The 17,238-nt window shown below is 39.4% G+C and overlaps 1 protein-coding gene across 2 annotated transcripts in view; it reads right to left on the bottom strand.

Annotated features, from left to right (window-relative positions):
• Positions 1-17,238, bottom strand: part of guf1 (GTP binding elongation factor GUF1) — a 38,360-nt gene that overhangs the window by 20,465 nt on the left and 657 nt on the right. For both annotated transcript variants that reach the window (XM_062043660.1, XM_062043661.1), the window contains exons 2-12: positions 11,824-11,935; positions 11,466-11,614; positions 7,036-7,116; positions 6,890-6,967; positions 6,711-6,794; positions 6,568-6,632; positions 6,270-6,473; positions 2,004-2,143; positions 1,788-1,911; positions 1,505-1,637; positions 1,004-1,147 (exon numbers count right to left, since the gene is read on the bottom strand). In XM_062043660.1, the coding sequence (XP_061899644.1) occupies positions 1,004-1,147; positions 1,505-1,637; positions 1,788-1,911; positions 2,004-2,143; positions 6,270-6,473; positions 6,568-6,632; positions 6,711-6,794; positions 6,890-6,967; positions 7,036-7,116; positions 11,466-11,614; positions 11,824-11,935 (1,314 nt within the window). The remainder of the gene's footprint in view (positions 1-1,003; positions 1,148-1,504; positions 1,638-1,787; positions 1,912-2,003; positions 2,144-6,269; positions 6,474-6,567; positions 6,633-6,710; positions 6,795-6,889; positions 6,968-7,035; positions 7,117-11,465; positions 11,615-11,823; positions 11,936-17,238) is intronic.

Genomic DNA, 17,238 nt, shown 5'->3' with positions numbered 1-17,238 from the left:
CACAAGTTCAACTTCATGAATTATCGTGACCACTCGGCGTCGCTAAAAAAAAAAAAAGATTTTTCCACTTCAACTTAAACACAGCATAAGTCCATTCCTGACGGTCAATAATACATACGTTAGTGTTTTTCATGTCTACCAGTGTACTCTGACTAATTTCCCTTGATCAAAGATTTCTAACATTCTACCCTACAAAATAATAAAAGGATGTATGATTTGTGCCGGCCAATACTCAAGGGTTCAATATCAGTATCGAATCGGAAGAGAAAATTTGTATTGGGACACCCCTAATAATGACAGGATGCGCAAACAACTCTCAAAAATCCATGTTTGAACACAAACAAGTCGTCGGCCATTTTTAGACAAACTACTCCTTTGGCGTTGACCAACTTAGCCCAAATCAGAAACACGAACACTAGACAGAGGGGCGATGATACATTTCCCAAGGATTTGGGCTGTCCCATAAAATGTAGAAGGAGCCTTTGATGACTCTCTAGGCAACACACAATACAAATAACTGGGCTGTATAAGGCCAGATGTGTAAATGATTGTTGTGTATGTTAAAGGTCGGTATAGCTCGGTTGGTAGAGCAGCCGTGCCAGCAACTTGAGGGTTGCAGGTTCGATCCCCGCTTCCGCCATCCTAGTCACTGCTGTTGTGTCCTTGGGCAAGACACTTTACCCACCTGCTCCCAGTGCCACCCACACTGGTTTAAATGTAACTTAGATATTGGGTTTCACTATGTAAAGCGCTTTGAGTCACTAGAGAAATGCGCTATATAAATATAATTCACTTCACTTCACTAAAGATGACACACGGAAGATATGTCCCTTTATTAATTAATGCTCCATCTGTGTCCTATGTCGAGTACGCCCATTGACTTGCGTAAATTCTTAATGGGTGTGGGAAAGCGAGGGCAGTTCAAAGTTGTTAGAGCTGTGCTTATTCGTTATAATGATGTTCCTCTGTTCAGGAATCAAATAGCAAAGAAAACAAATCTTACCAAGCAGAGAGTTATAATCCTGCCAGTGTATGTGTCAGGGGCAAGAATGGTGCCCAAGACCATAGGCTCCAAATACTCAGACACAACGGATCTTTCTGGGAACTGAGCTGGGTTCACCACGGTGATCTCCTTCCTCCCATGTTCCTGTAAAACCAACCGGTAAGATGAAGCTTCTCTTGATTTTAGATCAAATCAATGAAATATTGTATGAAAAGTGACACATCTTAAAACTTGTCTTTTCAGTATGAATAATAAATATAATATGAACTAAATTGAGTGCCATCTCATGTGTGCTAGTATGATGATAAAGTTATTTAAATCTTTGAATTACATTTTTTTTGCAAACATTTTCATTTCTAACAATTATACCCATCCTAATGTATCTATTTGGTAGGAAGAATGTATGATATTCATCTTTTTGTGAATTGCTGTGAAGTTGATCTCTTACCAGCCATGATAATCCAAGTTAGAATAAATGTGGCTCTTTAGCCTGGCTCTTACCTTGATAAGTTTAGGGGACGACAGGATAGCTTTGTAAGGCACCGTGGGTGCAGTTACAATTACAGATAAATTGTATTCCTGCTCCAGCCTCTGATTGAACACCTCCATGTGAAGGAGTCCTAGAAAACCCAGTCTGCAGGAGAACAAGTTTATTCTAGGGTTAAAATTCTGGAGGTTTTTTAATTTATAGAGAATCGTGTGCACTTTATAGCCTTTGTGCTTCTTTCTACATCATCTAACAACATATTCATCATTTAGGGATTGTCAGGTATTTTGCACTGACCTCCAGCCAGCTCCCAGCGCCTGACTGCTGTCTCTCTGAACGCTGACACTTGAGTCATTTAGAGTTAGTCTGTCAATAGCGCTGCGAAGGCCGGTGTATTCTGATTGGTCCACTGGATACATACCTGAGAAACAGAAAGCAAACCACAACAAAAATCAATGAGAGCAAGACTACCATTGTACAGTATCACCACAGTTTTTGATGACATCAACTTACCTGCAAATACCATCGCTTTGGCTGGTTTGAATCCAGGTAGAGGTTCCCCTGGCTGATCTTGGAGGTAGAGGGTATCTCCAATCTGAGCCTCTTTCACGTCCTTCATCCCGGCTACGAGGTAACCGACTTGGCCAGCGTGTCTAAGAAGTGAGCAATGTATGACTTTACACCAGTACTCAAAAAAGCACAAAGAGTCACTAACTGTTTTAGTAATAATCAAAGACAGTGAGTGTATGAAAAATAGGTCGGTCGAAGTAAACGCATGTAATTAACTAATCACAAGAAATGATCGCATTATGTAAGCATGGGCCGTAAATCGATTACCGGTAATTTAACAATAAATGAAAATAACCTTGATAAGTTGATAAATTGCTATGTCCGTGTGTGTTAGTTTTTTTCGTCTGTCTCTTCCAATAGCTGTTCAAGAGAGTTAACTCTGTGCATCGCTCTCAGCACCTGAGAGGTTTTATTCAAAAGCAACTGCAAATAACTGCAACCAGTTAAATATAAGCCTTTTTTAAAGACCATAATGAAAATAATTGAAGACTAGTTCCTATCCATACTGACCAAAGTTAAAACTGAGTTATATTTATATAGTGCTTTTTCTCTTGTGGCTCAAAGCGCTTTACATTGAGAAATCCATTTTCTACATTTAAGTTACATTTTAACCAGTGTGGATGGCACTGGGAGAAAAGTGGGTGAAGTGTTTTGCCCAAGGATACAAGGGCATTGACTAGGATGGCGAAAGCTGGATTCGAACCTGGAACCCTCAAGATTCTGGTCGGCCGCTCTACCATCTGAGCCAAGCCGCCCCAAAAAGTACAAAGACATGAAGGAAAATTGTAATGCCAGAATGAATTGTGAGTTCACTGCTCTTTCACAGTGTAAAACATAAGGTTTAAACTAACTAAAAACACTGGAAACCTATTGCAAACTAATATATAATCTAATAAACTCTGAAACAAATACTAACAAACATTGCTAATTTTTTAATTTGCAATTGGGCTCCAATGCCTTCATGCTCAACGATCCAAAGTTTTCTTGCAGTGTGTTTTAAACAGAAATATTCACAAGGTCGTATTAAGGACTTTTTACAATATGTTCACAGAATTTAAGACATTTAAGTCCATAAAATGTAATTATTATTATGTTATTTTTGTTAACCAAGCATGTACCCAGTAGAAGTTATTCACCTTCCAATTAGAATGGTAAAACACACTAATGAGAAATAAAAGTTTATTACATTTGAAAGGGTTACTTGTATTAGTATTAATAATAATAATAATAATAACAATAACAATAATAATAATAATATTATTATATACTTTATGGTTACAATACTTCTTAATTTGGTCTCAAACTAATATCGTTTATCTGCAATAATTTGTGGTACAATACTGTATATCGTCCAGCAAAATCTGTTATCGGCCCAGGCCTAAAATTATGTATACCGGTAAACACAGATTATTAAGCATTTTATTTAGAGCGCACATGCCCTGAACCTTAATCGCGGATGGTTCACTGAAAGGCAGTGGGAGCGGATTAATATCCGGTAGGTGATCAGGTCAATGATACGCTAAGGTAATTTGCAACTATTGCAGCTAAAACAAGTTTAAAATACCATCTAAAAGCAAAGCACATTTTTGAGTTATCTAAAATAATGTCAAAAAGCTTGTTTGCCTAGGCAACTGGTTAAAAAAAGAGTAGATACAAGTGAACTCTGAGTTGTTTATGATTGTGTTTAGTACAATATCTGTAAGTAAATCCTTGTCGACTTGGATCAAAGACTCATTTTCCTCCCGGAGATCGCAACGACCACCCTGCGTCCAGACCTCGTCCTATGGTCTGAAACCTGCCAGCTTGTCTACATCATTGAACTGACAGTTCCGTGGGAGGATGCCATTGAAGAAGCGTATGAGCGCAAGAAGTTGCGGTACTCCAACCTAGCAGCTGAGGCAGAGGACAGAGGCTGGAGGGTAAGGGTGCGCCCAGTGGAGGTGGGGTGTAGGGGCTTTGTAGCCAGCACAACAGAGAAGCTCCTTAGGGAGGTTGGAGTCAGGGGGCAGGCTCACAGACAGGCCATTAAAGAGCTGGCCAACACCACTGAGAAGACGAGCCCTTAGCTGTGGTTGAAGAGGAGTGACACTAGCTGGGCTGCTAGGGCTAACACCTAATGAGACGCACACACCCAGGGATTTGATCACCCTGGTGTGGGCCCTTTGGCAGAGGGTGTCTTGTGGTAAGCTGGGCCGAAACACCCTGTGACGTTGGGGCACACAACTGAAGATATGTCCCAATGGTGGAAAAGCCTCCCAGCAGTGTCACCTAGCCTCACTCATGTATGCGGTCAGGTGCAAGCCTGGCTCAGGGAGGACGCCCCTGCCATGCAGAGTCCCTAGGGATTGTACCAACTAGTCCTTTCAACAAAAAAATCCTTGTTGGTGTATTCCTCCTTCTACCTGTGACGTGTTGTAAAAGCACTGTCGTAAACTTCCCCTGAGCTCACAGTAAACAAAAATGGCATCGATCGTGTGGGACTTCTGCTATGAACAGGCCAAGTGCTTGAGGCTTGAAGTGACGGAAGTGACGTTATGTGCAACAAAGGTATCGAAATATGGTACCGTTTGATTTTACATGAATCGGTACCCAGCAGTACAGACATAATTTGGTCGATACCAATAAAAGTACCAAATTTGATACCCATCTCTACTCAAAACCCTCTTGCTAGCATTTAAGAAATTAGCAATACATTTACCAACTTTTTCATGTGTTAGTGCAGTGGTTCTCAACCTTTTTTCAGTGATGTACCCCCTGTGAACATTTTTTTAATTCAAGTACCCCCTAATCAGAGCAAAGCATTTTTGGTTGAAAAAAAGAGATAAAGAAGTAAAATACAGCACTATGTCATCAGTTTCTGATTTATTAAATTGTATAACAGTGCAAAATATTGCTCATTTGTAGTGATCTTTCTTGAACTATTTAGAAAAAAATATATAAAAATAACTAAAAACTTGTTGAAAAATAAACAAGTGATTCAATTATAAATAAAGATTTCTACACATAGAAGTAATCATCAACTTAAAGTGCCCTCTTTGGGGATTGTAATAGAGATCCATCTGGATTCATGAACTTAATTCTAAACATTTCTTCACAAAAAAATAAATCTTTAACATCAATATTTATGGAACATGTCCACAAAAATTCTAGCTGTCAACATTGAATATTGCATTGTTGCATTTCTTTTCACAGTTCTTTTTGACAGACATTTTAGTGAGGGTCAAACCATCATGGCATGGGGGAAACTCTGGGTTTATGGTAATGAATGGAATAGCCTACTTGATTTGATGTTCAGTTTATGAACTTACATTCATATTTTGTTGAAGTATTATTCAATAAATATATTTATAAAGGATTTTTGAATTGTTGCTATTTTTACAATATTTAAAAAAAATCTCACGTACCCCTTGGCATACCTTCAAGTACCCCCAGGGGTACGCGTACCCCCATTTGAGAACCACTGTGTTAGTGGAGACTTTTGGAGGCTGAAAGCACATATTGTCCTTAAGCATGGTTTATGTTTCTGAGTAGTCACTCCGTCTTTTCAGAAGTTGTCCTGATCCTTTCATTGGTTTATATTCTATGTGTATGTTAAATATACTGTACTTTCACATTAAAGGGAACCAATTATTCAGAACCAACTTTTCTTACCTATTGGTACCTATTTTTGTGTATTTGGGATCAGCATAAGTCCCGAAAATTTGAAATCAAATCAGGGAGGCATGGCGGAGATATTTATCAAACAATCTTGCCTTCCTTTATACTTCCTCCAAGTGAGCTGTTTGGAATTTGCTCAACCTGTGCCGATTTTTCGAAGCGTCACGTCAGTGGATAAATCCATATATGGTAGAAATGTACCCGAGGGCTTTGTGCGAGTCCCCCATTGTAGTCAATAAGCTCCTTTTTTTTTTCTATCCTCTTGTTTTGGGGCAGACTGGCTCGAACATACACATGCATCTTCCGCTGTTGCAATCTCTCAAACAAATTAGCGTAAAGTTCAAACTTCTATCTGTCAGCAGACTCGCTATGTATGCGCTTAAAACCAAAACATGGCTGATGGGAAAAAGACGCTGCAGACAATGCAAAATTTTGACCAAAGAACCACTATTACATGTTATATAGATCACAAGGACATGTTTTTGATTGCATTAGAGAAGAGAAAAAAAGCTGTAATCAGTGAAAAATAGGATATGATGCATTGCAACTTACAGTTTCTGAGTCGGATGCTCTTCTGGGCGAAGGAGCCCCAGCTCGTTGACCTCGTAGGTTTTGCCGAGATGTGCTGACATGATCCTGTCCCCTTTTTTCACCTGACCCCCAAACACGGCAATGTTTGCCACCACTCCTCTGTAGTGGTCAAAATTGGAGTCAAACACCAGCGCTTTGAAAGGGTCATCAAGGCTTGCCACAGGCCTGAGAAAGAAAGGTTGTGTGCGTGGGGGACGGGAAGAAGAAGAACAGCTTCAGCAATCCATGAATGACACCAATATAGCATGCAGCTTCTTACGGTGGTATTCTCTCCACAACCGCTTGGAGAACTTTTTCCACATTTGTGCCAAGTTTGGCAGATATCTGAAACAAAACAAAATTAATCAAGTCAGCGCTGATGTGACGCTGCAGAAAAAAGAAGTACATTTTTCTCCCACTCACCCTGATGCAATCCTCACAAGGGATATCAAACACCTTTTCAATCTGGGACTCTACCCTCTCTGGATCCGCATTTTTCAAGTCAATCTAATGACAAAGAAAAGAGCACACAAAAACGAACATGGGTAAAAACTATCTTACACTAGGCAAGGAAACGAGTCTGGCAAGATCTAAATCTCTACCTTGTTGATGACAGGGATGATCGTGAGCTGGGCTTCAAAAGCCAGGTAGAAGTTGGCCACTGTCTGCGCTTGAATCCCCTTAAAAATGCACAAAAACGCATGAAGCGGCCTCAAGCACAAAGATAACCGTTGCTCATCTCTTTTACCTGATTGGCGTCCACAATCAGCAGGACACCCTGACATGCAGAAATGGATCGAGACACTTCGTAGCTGAAGTCAACGTGACCCTGCGGAGAAATGAATTAATATCAAAAGAGCATGAAGATAGTCAGCACTTTGATCATGTTTCACTGCAATTCAGAATGAAAACAGAAATAGTGTTCTTAACAAGTAGGACAACAAGAAACATTACAGTGTAAGAACATACATTTCATTGAGTAGAATTGGTACACCCAACTCACCTGTCAATCACCACGGACATAAAAACATATGGAATGTTAAGAGCATGGATAATCCACTGAATTATTTTGTGGGTCACATTTACAGAAAACTAAGGATTGGTCTATTTATTTTGTTAGAGTTACAGGAATACTCTGTTTTCAAGGAAACTTCTGCAAAAAAGCTAGTCAAAGATTATTACTATGACAGCACTCAAGTGTTTTTAAGAATCTGACGCAAAAATGTCTCACAAACTTTTTTAACTGAACTGACCACCCTTCCATTTTTATTTTAGCTGTGACTTCAGCAGGGCCGGCCCGTGGCATAGGCCGTATAGGCAAATGCTAAGGGCGCCGTCCATCAGGGGGCGCCAAGCCAGTGCCACAAATGTTGGAGAAAAAAAAAAGAGTTGGTACTATTATTTCTAAATACAAAAAATAATCCCACGTTAATTAAAATGCAAAGTAAAGCCTATTTAATAGAAATATTATTTGTTACAACATTCATTGTTTATGAAAATCATGGGAACAGTGAGAGCGGAACGATCATGCACGTACATAACTGTCGTAAAATACATGGACAGGGTGTTACGTAGTATTTGCACGTGTGACCGATTGTGTAGCAACATACACGATTGCCACTCCCTAATTTACTGAGCTGTCTGATCCGCAACAACTTTGTGACTTGTTACTACAGTTTTACGACTTTGAGTCGTAAAAACTATTACAAAATGTATGTGCAAAGTGAAAAATAATTTGCAAAAAAAAAGCACTTCAACTATTAGCGTGAAACGCAAGTCTGTTTAGTTCCCAAAATGTCACCCGGAGTCAAAGCCTAGATGAAAAAGGCAGCTTTCAATTTGAATAATGAAGAATGTTTATAGTGTCGATAATCTGAGGATATCAACAGATACTTTCGCAAACGTTTTTTTAAACAGTAAAATGCTTATATTTTAGAAAAAAATTGCAGTCAAGTAAGGAACGAAAGTTTCTGACTTTCAACGCATGCGCAAACGGATTGGGCAGCCTATAAATCAGTGACAATGATTGGGCCATGCATACACAAGGAATACATCACTTCCAGTCAACATAATTGACAGCAATTATGTTCGTGCATGTTTGGTCACTGTGGTTTTATTTATTTTCTTTTTAAAAAATCTTTATTTCAATAACAACGTGATATTGCATACAAATCAAACAATATTTTAAGGATGCAGTCTTTTAAACCGGTCAGTGTCACCATGATAATCGACCGTCACTACCTGATCTGTAAGGAAACCCAGACTCGTCTACATCCTTTAAAGGGGGAACTGCATTTTTTTTTTAAATCTTGCCAATCATTCACAATCTTTATGTAAGACACAAACACGTTTTTTCAATTTGTTATGCACTCTTACTCGTAAATAAACGCTAGCTACAGTCAGCTAACAATGGAGTTAATAGCATTCACTCTATTCTGCCTATAAAGCGTTGTAAAAAAAAATTCAATTCATTGTTTTATATACACACTGTAGGTATATACTGTATGTAATTTAGTAACAGACACATTCATAATAATGTAATATTAACGTACTTTGCTCATTTTAAGCATACGGCCGTGTATTAATTTAATTAATCATCATTAATTGTATCACAGTGTTTGCTTTTCCCTTTAACAGCACTACTACTCATGGCAGACATTGTGAAAGACAACAAAAGACTACTTTAGGACAAATTATGATACAAAACCTTATATTTTTAAGTCTATGGAAAATGAGCTACACATTTTAGAAGCTGTGTGCTAAACAGATCAAGCTTTAGTGACACACCAAGCATCATGCAGCAGTATTGCTAAGTGCTAAACAAGAAATACAAACTACGAACATAATAATATATATATATATATATATACTGTGCGCTTATATAGTGCTTTTCTCTAGTGACTCAAAGCGCTTTACATAGTGAAACCCAATATCTAAGTTACATTTAAACCAGTGTGGGTGGCACTGGGAGCTGGTGGGTAAAGTGTCTTGCCCAAGGACACAACGGCATTGACTAGGATGGCGGAAGCGGGAATCGAACCTGGAACCCTCAAGTTGCTGGCACGGCCACTCTACCAACCGAGCTATGCCGCCCCTCACTTACTGTACAATATGTGCTCAGACTGGGATGGCGACTGATGGATTTTTTATATCTTCCCATTTAAATAAAAATGTATCATAATCCTCACGCAGGTAAAAAAAAAAAAAAAAAGTGTTGCAAACAAGCGTCTTTTTTTTGTGTCTTTCTCACCATCTCCAGGTCTACGTTGGATGTCAAAGTTTACCAACTTCTCGGTTTATGTCCACAGCCTTCTACTATCCAGGTGAGCGGCATGATTTATGATCAAGAACAGGGATCTCAAACTCAATTTACCTGGGGGCCACTAGATGCAGAAACTGGGTGAGGCTGGGTCGCAAGAAAAGATTTCTTTAAAAAAATCTAACATGCACTTATTAATGAACTTACCTTCTTTGAATGGCTATCCCGCCCATACTTGCCAACCCTCCCGATTTTTCCGGGAGACTCACGAATTTCAGTGCCCCTCCCGACAATCTCCCGGGGCAACCATTCTCCCGAATTTGTCCCGAATTTTCACTCAGCCAACAATAATAAGGGCGTGCCGTGATAGCACTGCCTTTAACGTCCTCTACAACATGTCGTCGCGTCCGCTTTTTCACCATACAAACAGCGTGCCGGCCCAGTCACATGTTGTAAGAGGCTTCTGCAGACACACGTAAGTGACTGCAAGGCATATTTGATCAACAACCATACAGGTCACACTGAGGGTTGCCGTATAAACAACTTTATCACTGTTACAAATATGCGCCACACTGTGAACCCACACCAAACAAGAATGACAAACACATTTCGGGAGAACATCCGCATCGTAAGACAACATAAACACAACAGAACAAATACCCAGAACACCTTGCAGCCTTAACTCTTCCGGGCTACAATATACACCCCCGCTACCACCAAACCCCACCCCTCACCCGCCCCCCTCATTCAACCCTGCCCACCTCAACCGACGCACGGAGCGGGGGGTGTTGATGTGTGGGGGGGGCAGGGTTGGGGGGGCGGGGTTTGGTGGTAGCGGGGGTGTATATTGTAGCCCGGAAGAGTTAGGGCTGCATGGGATTCTGGGTATTTGTTTTGTTGTGTTTATGTCGTGTTACGGTGCGGATGTTCTCCCGAAATGTGTTTGTCATTCTTGTTTGGTGTGGGTTCACAGTGTGGCACATATTTGTAACAGTGTTAAACTTGTTTATACGGATACCGTCAGTGTGACCTGTATGGCTGTTAATCAAGTATGTTTTGCAGTCACTTACGTGTGTGTACAGAAGCCAAATACAACATGTGACTGGGCCGGCATGCTGTTTGTACAGGTTGTAGAGGGCGTTAAAGGCAGTGCCATCACGGCACGCGCTTAATATTGTTGAAAATCGGCAGACATTCGAGAGAATGGTTGCCCTGAAAATCGGGAGTCTCCCGGAAAAATCGGGAGGGTTGGCAAGTATGATGCTGTCAAGCACCATTCATATAAAACTCGCGCTAATACTGAGCTGCTGCTGTATCGCCGTTTATTCTTGATCAGGGGTCTCAGACACGTGGCCCGCGGGCCGCAATTTTGCGGCCCGCACCTTAATATGAAAATGTAATGTTAGTGCGGCCCGCAAAATAACGTCTCGCGGGCCACGTGTCTGAGACCCCTGATCAAGAATAAACGGCGATACAGCAGCAGCTCAGTATGTCCAATCTGTAGCTGCACAAGCTAGTAGCGCTCTGTGATCACGGTGCCGGTAAAAAAAACAGTTTATCTACGTTAGCACTTATAATTACAATATAGCTAATACTTGGTTAATATTCAGGTCACAAGATGTAAATGGTTGTTTTTCTAGAGTGATTTATGGGCAGAATAGTGTACTTCCATTAGCTGCATTGTTAGCCACCTCATACTTGCCATATTTTACGAATTAGAATGCATAAAAAAATTTAAAACATAATGTTCTTGTCTTACAAAGGAATTGTGAATGATAGGCAAAATTACCCCAAAAATTGCAGTTCCTCTTCAAGTGAAACAAACGACAAATTAGTTAATCATTTTTTCACTACTTTACTTGCATCGTTGTAACAGCTCTGTTTTACTTTGGTACACCAAAATCCATGACAACACTCACCGGTGTGTCGATGAGGTTCAGGAGGTGCTGCTGGTTCTGATGTGTGTAAAACAAAGAGGCTGTCTGAGCCTTCACTGTTATGCCTCTTTCTCGCTCCACTTGTAGCTTGTCCAGCACCTGTTTGTTCTTGTCTGTCTTTGCTATGGCACCTGTAAATCAACAATGAAAGGCCACAGTAATGATGTCCTATAATTGTTTCAGACATGCTTAACAAGTTACATTAAAAGGGGAACAATCTTGCCTATCGTTCACAATTATTATGAAAGACCTGACGACGGATGTGTTTTTTTTAATGCATTCTAAATATTAGATAAATGCGATCAAAAGTCTGCTTACAATAGAGAATATGCAAACTTACCCGTCATCTCTAACAACCTGTCAGCCAAAGTGCTTTTGCCATGGTCAATGTGAGCAATGATGCAGAAGTTCCTTACTCTATCCACAGGAAACTTGGACAAGTCAATGACTTCCTGATGACATAGGAAAAAAAGGTCCATGACACTCCAACTGTCAGCGCAAACAATGTAAATATCGATTGTGATACTATGTAAATACAAGGTCAGTATCGGCTATATAAATAGATACTTTTTAATCTGACGTTCTGTAGGATAAATGAATGATTTTGGGATTTTAACAACAAAACAAGGTAACACACTATAATAAGTACATATTGTTAAGTATTAATAAAGTTTTAGTAAATACGCAATTCATATTTTTTTTCCCGACATACAAACACAGTAATACATATAACTATTAGTACATGTCTGAATACTGTATGTGTAAGTGCGTGTTTAAATGTCTATAGAGATTATTAGAAAATCGAATGTACATACACTTTCTAAATGACCGAGCAAACCATTGACAACACCCAAATATAATGTAGAAATGCTAAATCAATCATTTATGAGGCAGAGTTTCCCCTTAATGTAAGTAATTGTGGCGCACCGCCACGGCAAAATTGACACCGCCACACCTTGAAATTAAGTTGTTTTTTTTACATGAAAACAAATTAAAGTAATATAATGTATTGTGGTCTCCAGAAGAAGTCAAAAGTCAGACGCTATTTTTACTTTTATTGCCAATCTTATTCTAACAACCAGCCCACTTCCAACAGGTTTTACCTTCCATACACACACTTTTGTTTGAGTGATTCCCCAAACACACAACAACACTTCCTCGTTCTCCTCCAAACCCTTTTAAGGCACAGACAGTGTGTTTGCTATCATGAGAACAATTAACATCAAATCAAAACCACACAAACATAAAACATTACCACCAGCAGGTTGTTACAGTATGAATGGAAATATATAACCTATTATTTGCACACTATTGACTAATGATGCACCAAAAATTTGGCCGCCGAAAAAAGACTGATCACCGAAAACAGCGCAGCTGAAACCGGCCGGGTGTTGTGAGGTAAACAAAATGCAGGCGACTGTCTGGAGCGTAGTCTACATGTCTGCAATGTGGATGTATCTTTAATATATCCCAGATATACCGCGGACAGCACTATAACAAAAATTACAAAACATAAGAGGACAGTGGCAGCTTTTAAGGAGAGAAAGTCCAACTGGAGCAGCAGTAAAAAGTAAATGGGATGTCATGCTCACTGCAGCTCGCTTTTCGTGTGGAACATCGAGAGACAGAAGTAGAGTCTCTAAACACAAGTACAGTCTACAATAACACCAGAAAAATATGCTAGATTTTTTGCTAGTGGTTTTTAATAAAGTAAAAAAATTCTTGAGACACTTGAAAAATTCTCAACAAAAAAACATTGTACAATAAGCAGCAACAACTGAAAATATAGCAAAATGATTAAATATATATTATAATGCTTTTTGGTTTTTAAATGTATGATGACATTTTTTGAGCCTTTCTTAAAGAAAATCATATCATCATTGCAAATTATGCAAAGTATATGATGTCATGGTGACCACCCTCCTAACCACGCCCACACCGCCACAGTTATCTTGGCAATCTTGGGGAAACCCTTAAAGTATGAAAACGCAAACAAGAAGTAGATGAGCTTTTTAATACAATATTGAGTAAACTGGTTTAAACTGCATCCTAATGTGAATAAACGTCAAAAATATGCTTTATAATATATGACCTCCTGGTACCCTAGCACCTCCAAAACCCTCAAATCTAAACTCCAAACATCTCAGAACAAGCTAGTCAGGTTACTGCTAGACCTCCACCCCAGATCCCACCTCACTCCTACCCACTTCTCTAAAGTGGGCTGGCTCAAGGTGGAGGACAGAGTTAAACAACTAGCACTGAGCCTAGTCTATAAAATCCGCTACACCTCCCTGATACCGAAGTACATGTCAAACTACTTCCTTAACGTAAATGACCGCCATAACCACAACACCAGGGGGAGCTCCACTAACCACGTTAAACCCAAATTCCGAACTAACAAAGGTCTTAACTCATTCTCTTTCTATGCCACATCAATGTGGAATGTGCTCCCAACAGGTATAAAAGAAAGGGCATCTCTATCCTCCTTCAAAACCGCAATAAAAGTTCACCTCCAGGCAGCTACAACCCTAAACTAACACCCTCCCCGGATTGCTAACAATCAAATGTAAACAATCAAATGCAGATACTTTTTCTTATGCCTTCTGATCTATCTCTCTCTCTCTCTCTCTCTCTCTCTCTCTATGTCCACTACTTGATGTCCATATCCTAAACCCCCCCCCCCCCTCCACACCCCTGATTGTAAATAATGTAAATAATTCATTGTGGTTATCTTGTGTGATGACTGTATTATGATGATAGTATATATGATAGTATATATCTGTATCATGAATCAATTTAAGTGGACCCCGACTTAAACAAGTTGAAAAACGTATTCGGGTGTTACCATTTAGTGGTCAATTGTACGGAATATGTACTTCACTGTGCAACCTACTAATAAAAGTCTCAATCAATCAATCAAATGAATTCAGTATTAACTCATTCTTTATTCATGCTCAAGAGTGTGTACTTATTATAAAGAGTTACTCAATACACAGGCATTTTTTGAAAAACAAAACAGAGGAGAACTGGCAAAAATCAATCTTATGATAAACATATTGATTTAATACAAATATCACCCTGAAATAATATCAATATTTTGATCATTCTTCCCACCGCATATACAGTGTTGCCATATTAACAGCTATATTTTCCGAGTATTCAGGCGCTTTTAGCGGCTCCCTTAAAAAAACAATCCAGCAACCATTATAGCAACTTCTTCTGGTATTACTGAACAAGCTGTGACTCTGACGTGAAAGCATGACAGGGCTCGAATTGAACCACGGCAACCGCAGCAATTGCCCTCTCATTTGCCGTAGTGGCCTAAAAAATTGACCAACATTTGCGGCAACACCTTGCCGTGACCGCCCTTGACTTTTTACTTGTTAATGGACTAAAATATGTCTACTTTATAAATGACCAAACTGACGTTATTTATTAATGCCTTTTAGGTAACACAAAGTCAGGCGCATGCGCACAATCGCCATATGGTTTATTAATCATGGCGGACTAACAAAATTAATCTCGCTCCATGGATTTCCCCTCGGAGTATACTAAGTCAACAGACCTACATGTCACACTAAGGGTGGCCGTATAAACGACGCCAACACTTTCATAAATCTGTGCCATATAGTGAGACCATACTAAACAACAATGCAAACACATTTCGGGAGAATATTTGCACCGCAACACAACATAAACACAACAGAACACATTCCCAGATATCCTTGCAGCACCAACTCTTCCGGGACGCTACAGTCGTTTTCCCTCGATCCCCGCTATGTGTTTAAGAGCGCACTGCTGTGTTTAGATGGAGACAGGTGTGGACAATATTGGAAACACTTGTTCCCACCCTAAAAGTATACAGCGAAGGAGAAAAACTATATGATGTTGCTTTCATTTTGACAATACAGCGTCCATCAGCTGGTGTGACTGAGAGTTAATAAGGTGAGGAAACACGCTGTCACGCTTGTTTGTTTTTTTGTTGTTGGCCAAACTGTTGTACTGAACCACAAGGGGGAGTTGGACAAAAACACATCTTGTTTATTAGACTTCATCTTCATTAGCCAAACTGCTTTGTGTTTTATTTTGATATCAAAAAGTAAACGCCATGTTTTATTTTTTTCCATTATTTGTTTTTTTCATGTCACAAAGGTATTACTTTAAAAACCATTTGACACATAATTTTGTTAATGTTTTATTGTGTGTAGTTAATTCCTTTACGACATATTTCTGCTCAAACTCTTAATGGATGTCTCCCCATACAGCATCTACATAACTTAAAAATTAATAATTTAAAAAAATACTTCCCTCTATCAAAAGGTAAAAATAGAGATAAAGGCATCATGAAATGACAAAAATCTAAGTTCATATGAATAATGAATAAAAAAAACTGTATATGTATGCATGCATGCTTTGGAGCCCCTGCCTGGAAAGAAAATAATGTTTGCCTTGGTGCCTTTCGAACTTGCCATGGTGCCCTAAAGTACGAGCCCTCCTTTAAGGCAACACTCTCCTTGACCTTAAAAAGTTAAAATTTGAGGCCTGCATAAATTTTATATGACGTCTTGATCGACGAAATCAGTGGGAGTAACAGTTACACAATTAGTGACAATTCCTTTCTTAATCTACATCCATTTTCTACCGCTTGTCCCTTAATCTAACTGCAGGTAACATGTGTGTGGGTAAGTAAACAAGTTAAAACAGACAAGTGCCCCTGAATACCAATTCAGTCAAAAATTCACAGGTTTTAAGCGACTCGTTAATGACTTGCACATCTCAAATATCTTATTCATTTATTGTGCGACTGTTTTTCAGCATTCACATGTATAATATTTACTAGAGATGTCCGATAATATCGGACTGCCAATATTATCGGCCAATAAATGCTTTAAAATGTAATATCGGAAATTATCGGTATCAAAATGATCGGTATCGGTTTCAAAAAGTAAAATGTATGACTTTTTAAAACGCTGCTGTGTACTCGGATGTAGGGAGAAGTACAGAGCGCCAATAAACCTTAAAGGCACTGCCTTTGCGTGCCAGCCCAATCACATAATATCTACCGCTTTTCACACACACAAGTGAATGCAATGCATACTTGGTCAACAGACATACAGGTCACACTGAGGGTTGACGTATAAACAACTTTAACACTGTTACAAATATGCGCCACACTATGAACCCACACCAAACAAGAATGACAAACACATTTCGGGAGAACATCTGCACCGTAACACAACATAAACACAACAGAACAAATACCCAGAACTCCTTGCAGCACTAACTCTTCCAGGACACTACAATATACACCCCCCGCTGCCCCCTACCGCCCCCACCTCAACCCCACCCACCTCCATCTCCTCATGCTCTCTCAGGGAGAGCATGTCCCAAATTCCAAGCTGCTGTTTTGAGGCATGTTTAAAAAATAATGCACTTTGTGACTTCAATAATAAATATGGCAGTGCCATGTTGTCATTTTTTTCCATAACTTGAGTTGATTTATTTTGGAAAACCTTGTTACATTGTTTAATGCATCCAGTGGGGCATCACAACAAAATTAGGCATAATAATGTGTTAATTCCACGACTGTATATATCGGTATCGGTTGATATCGGTATCGGTAATTAAATGGTAAATGGTAAATGGGTCGTACTTGTATAGCGCTTTTCTACCTCTTTTTTTTAAGGAACTCAAAGCGCTTTGACACTATTTTCCACATTCACCCATTCACACACACACACATTCACACACTGAT

Source organism: Entelurus aequoreus, linkage group LG04 (genome assembly GCF_033978785.1).
Source record: "Entelurus aequoreus isolate RoL-2023_Sb linkage group LG04, RoL_Eaeq_v1.1, whole genome shotgun sequence".
Taxonomy (NCBI): Eukaryota; Metazoa; Chordata; class Actinopteri; order Syngnathiformes; family Syngnathidae; genus Entelurus; species Entelurus aequoreus.
The sequence above is the reverse complement of the archived record's forward strand: the minus strand, read 5'-3'. Positions and strand labels throughout refer to the sequence as shown.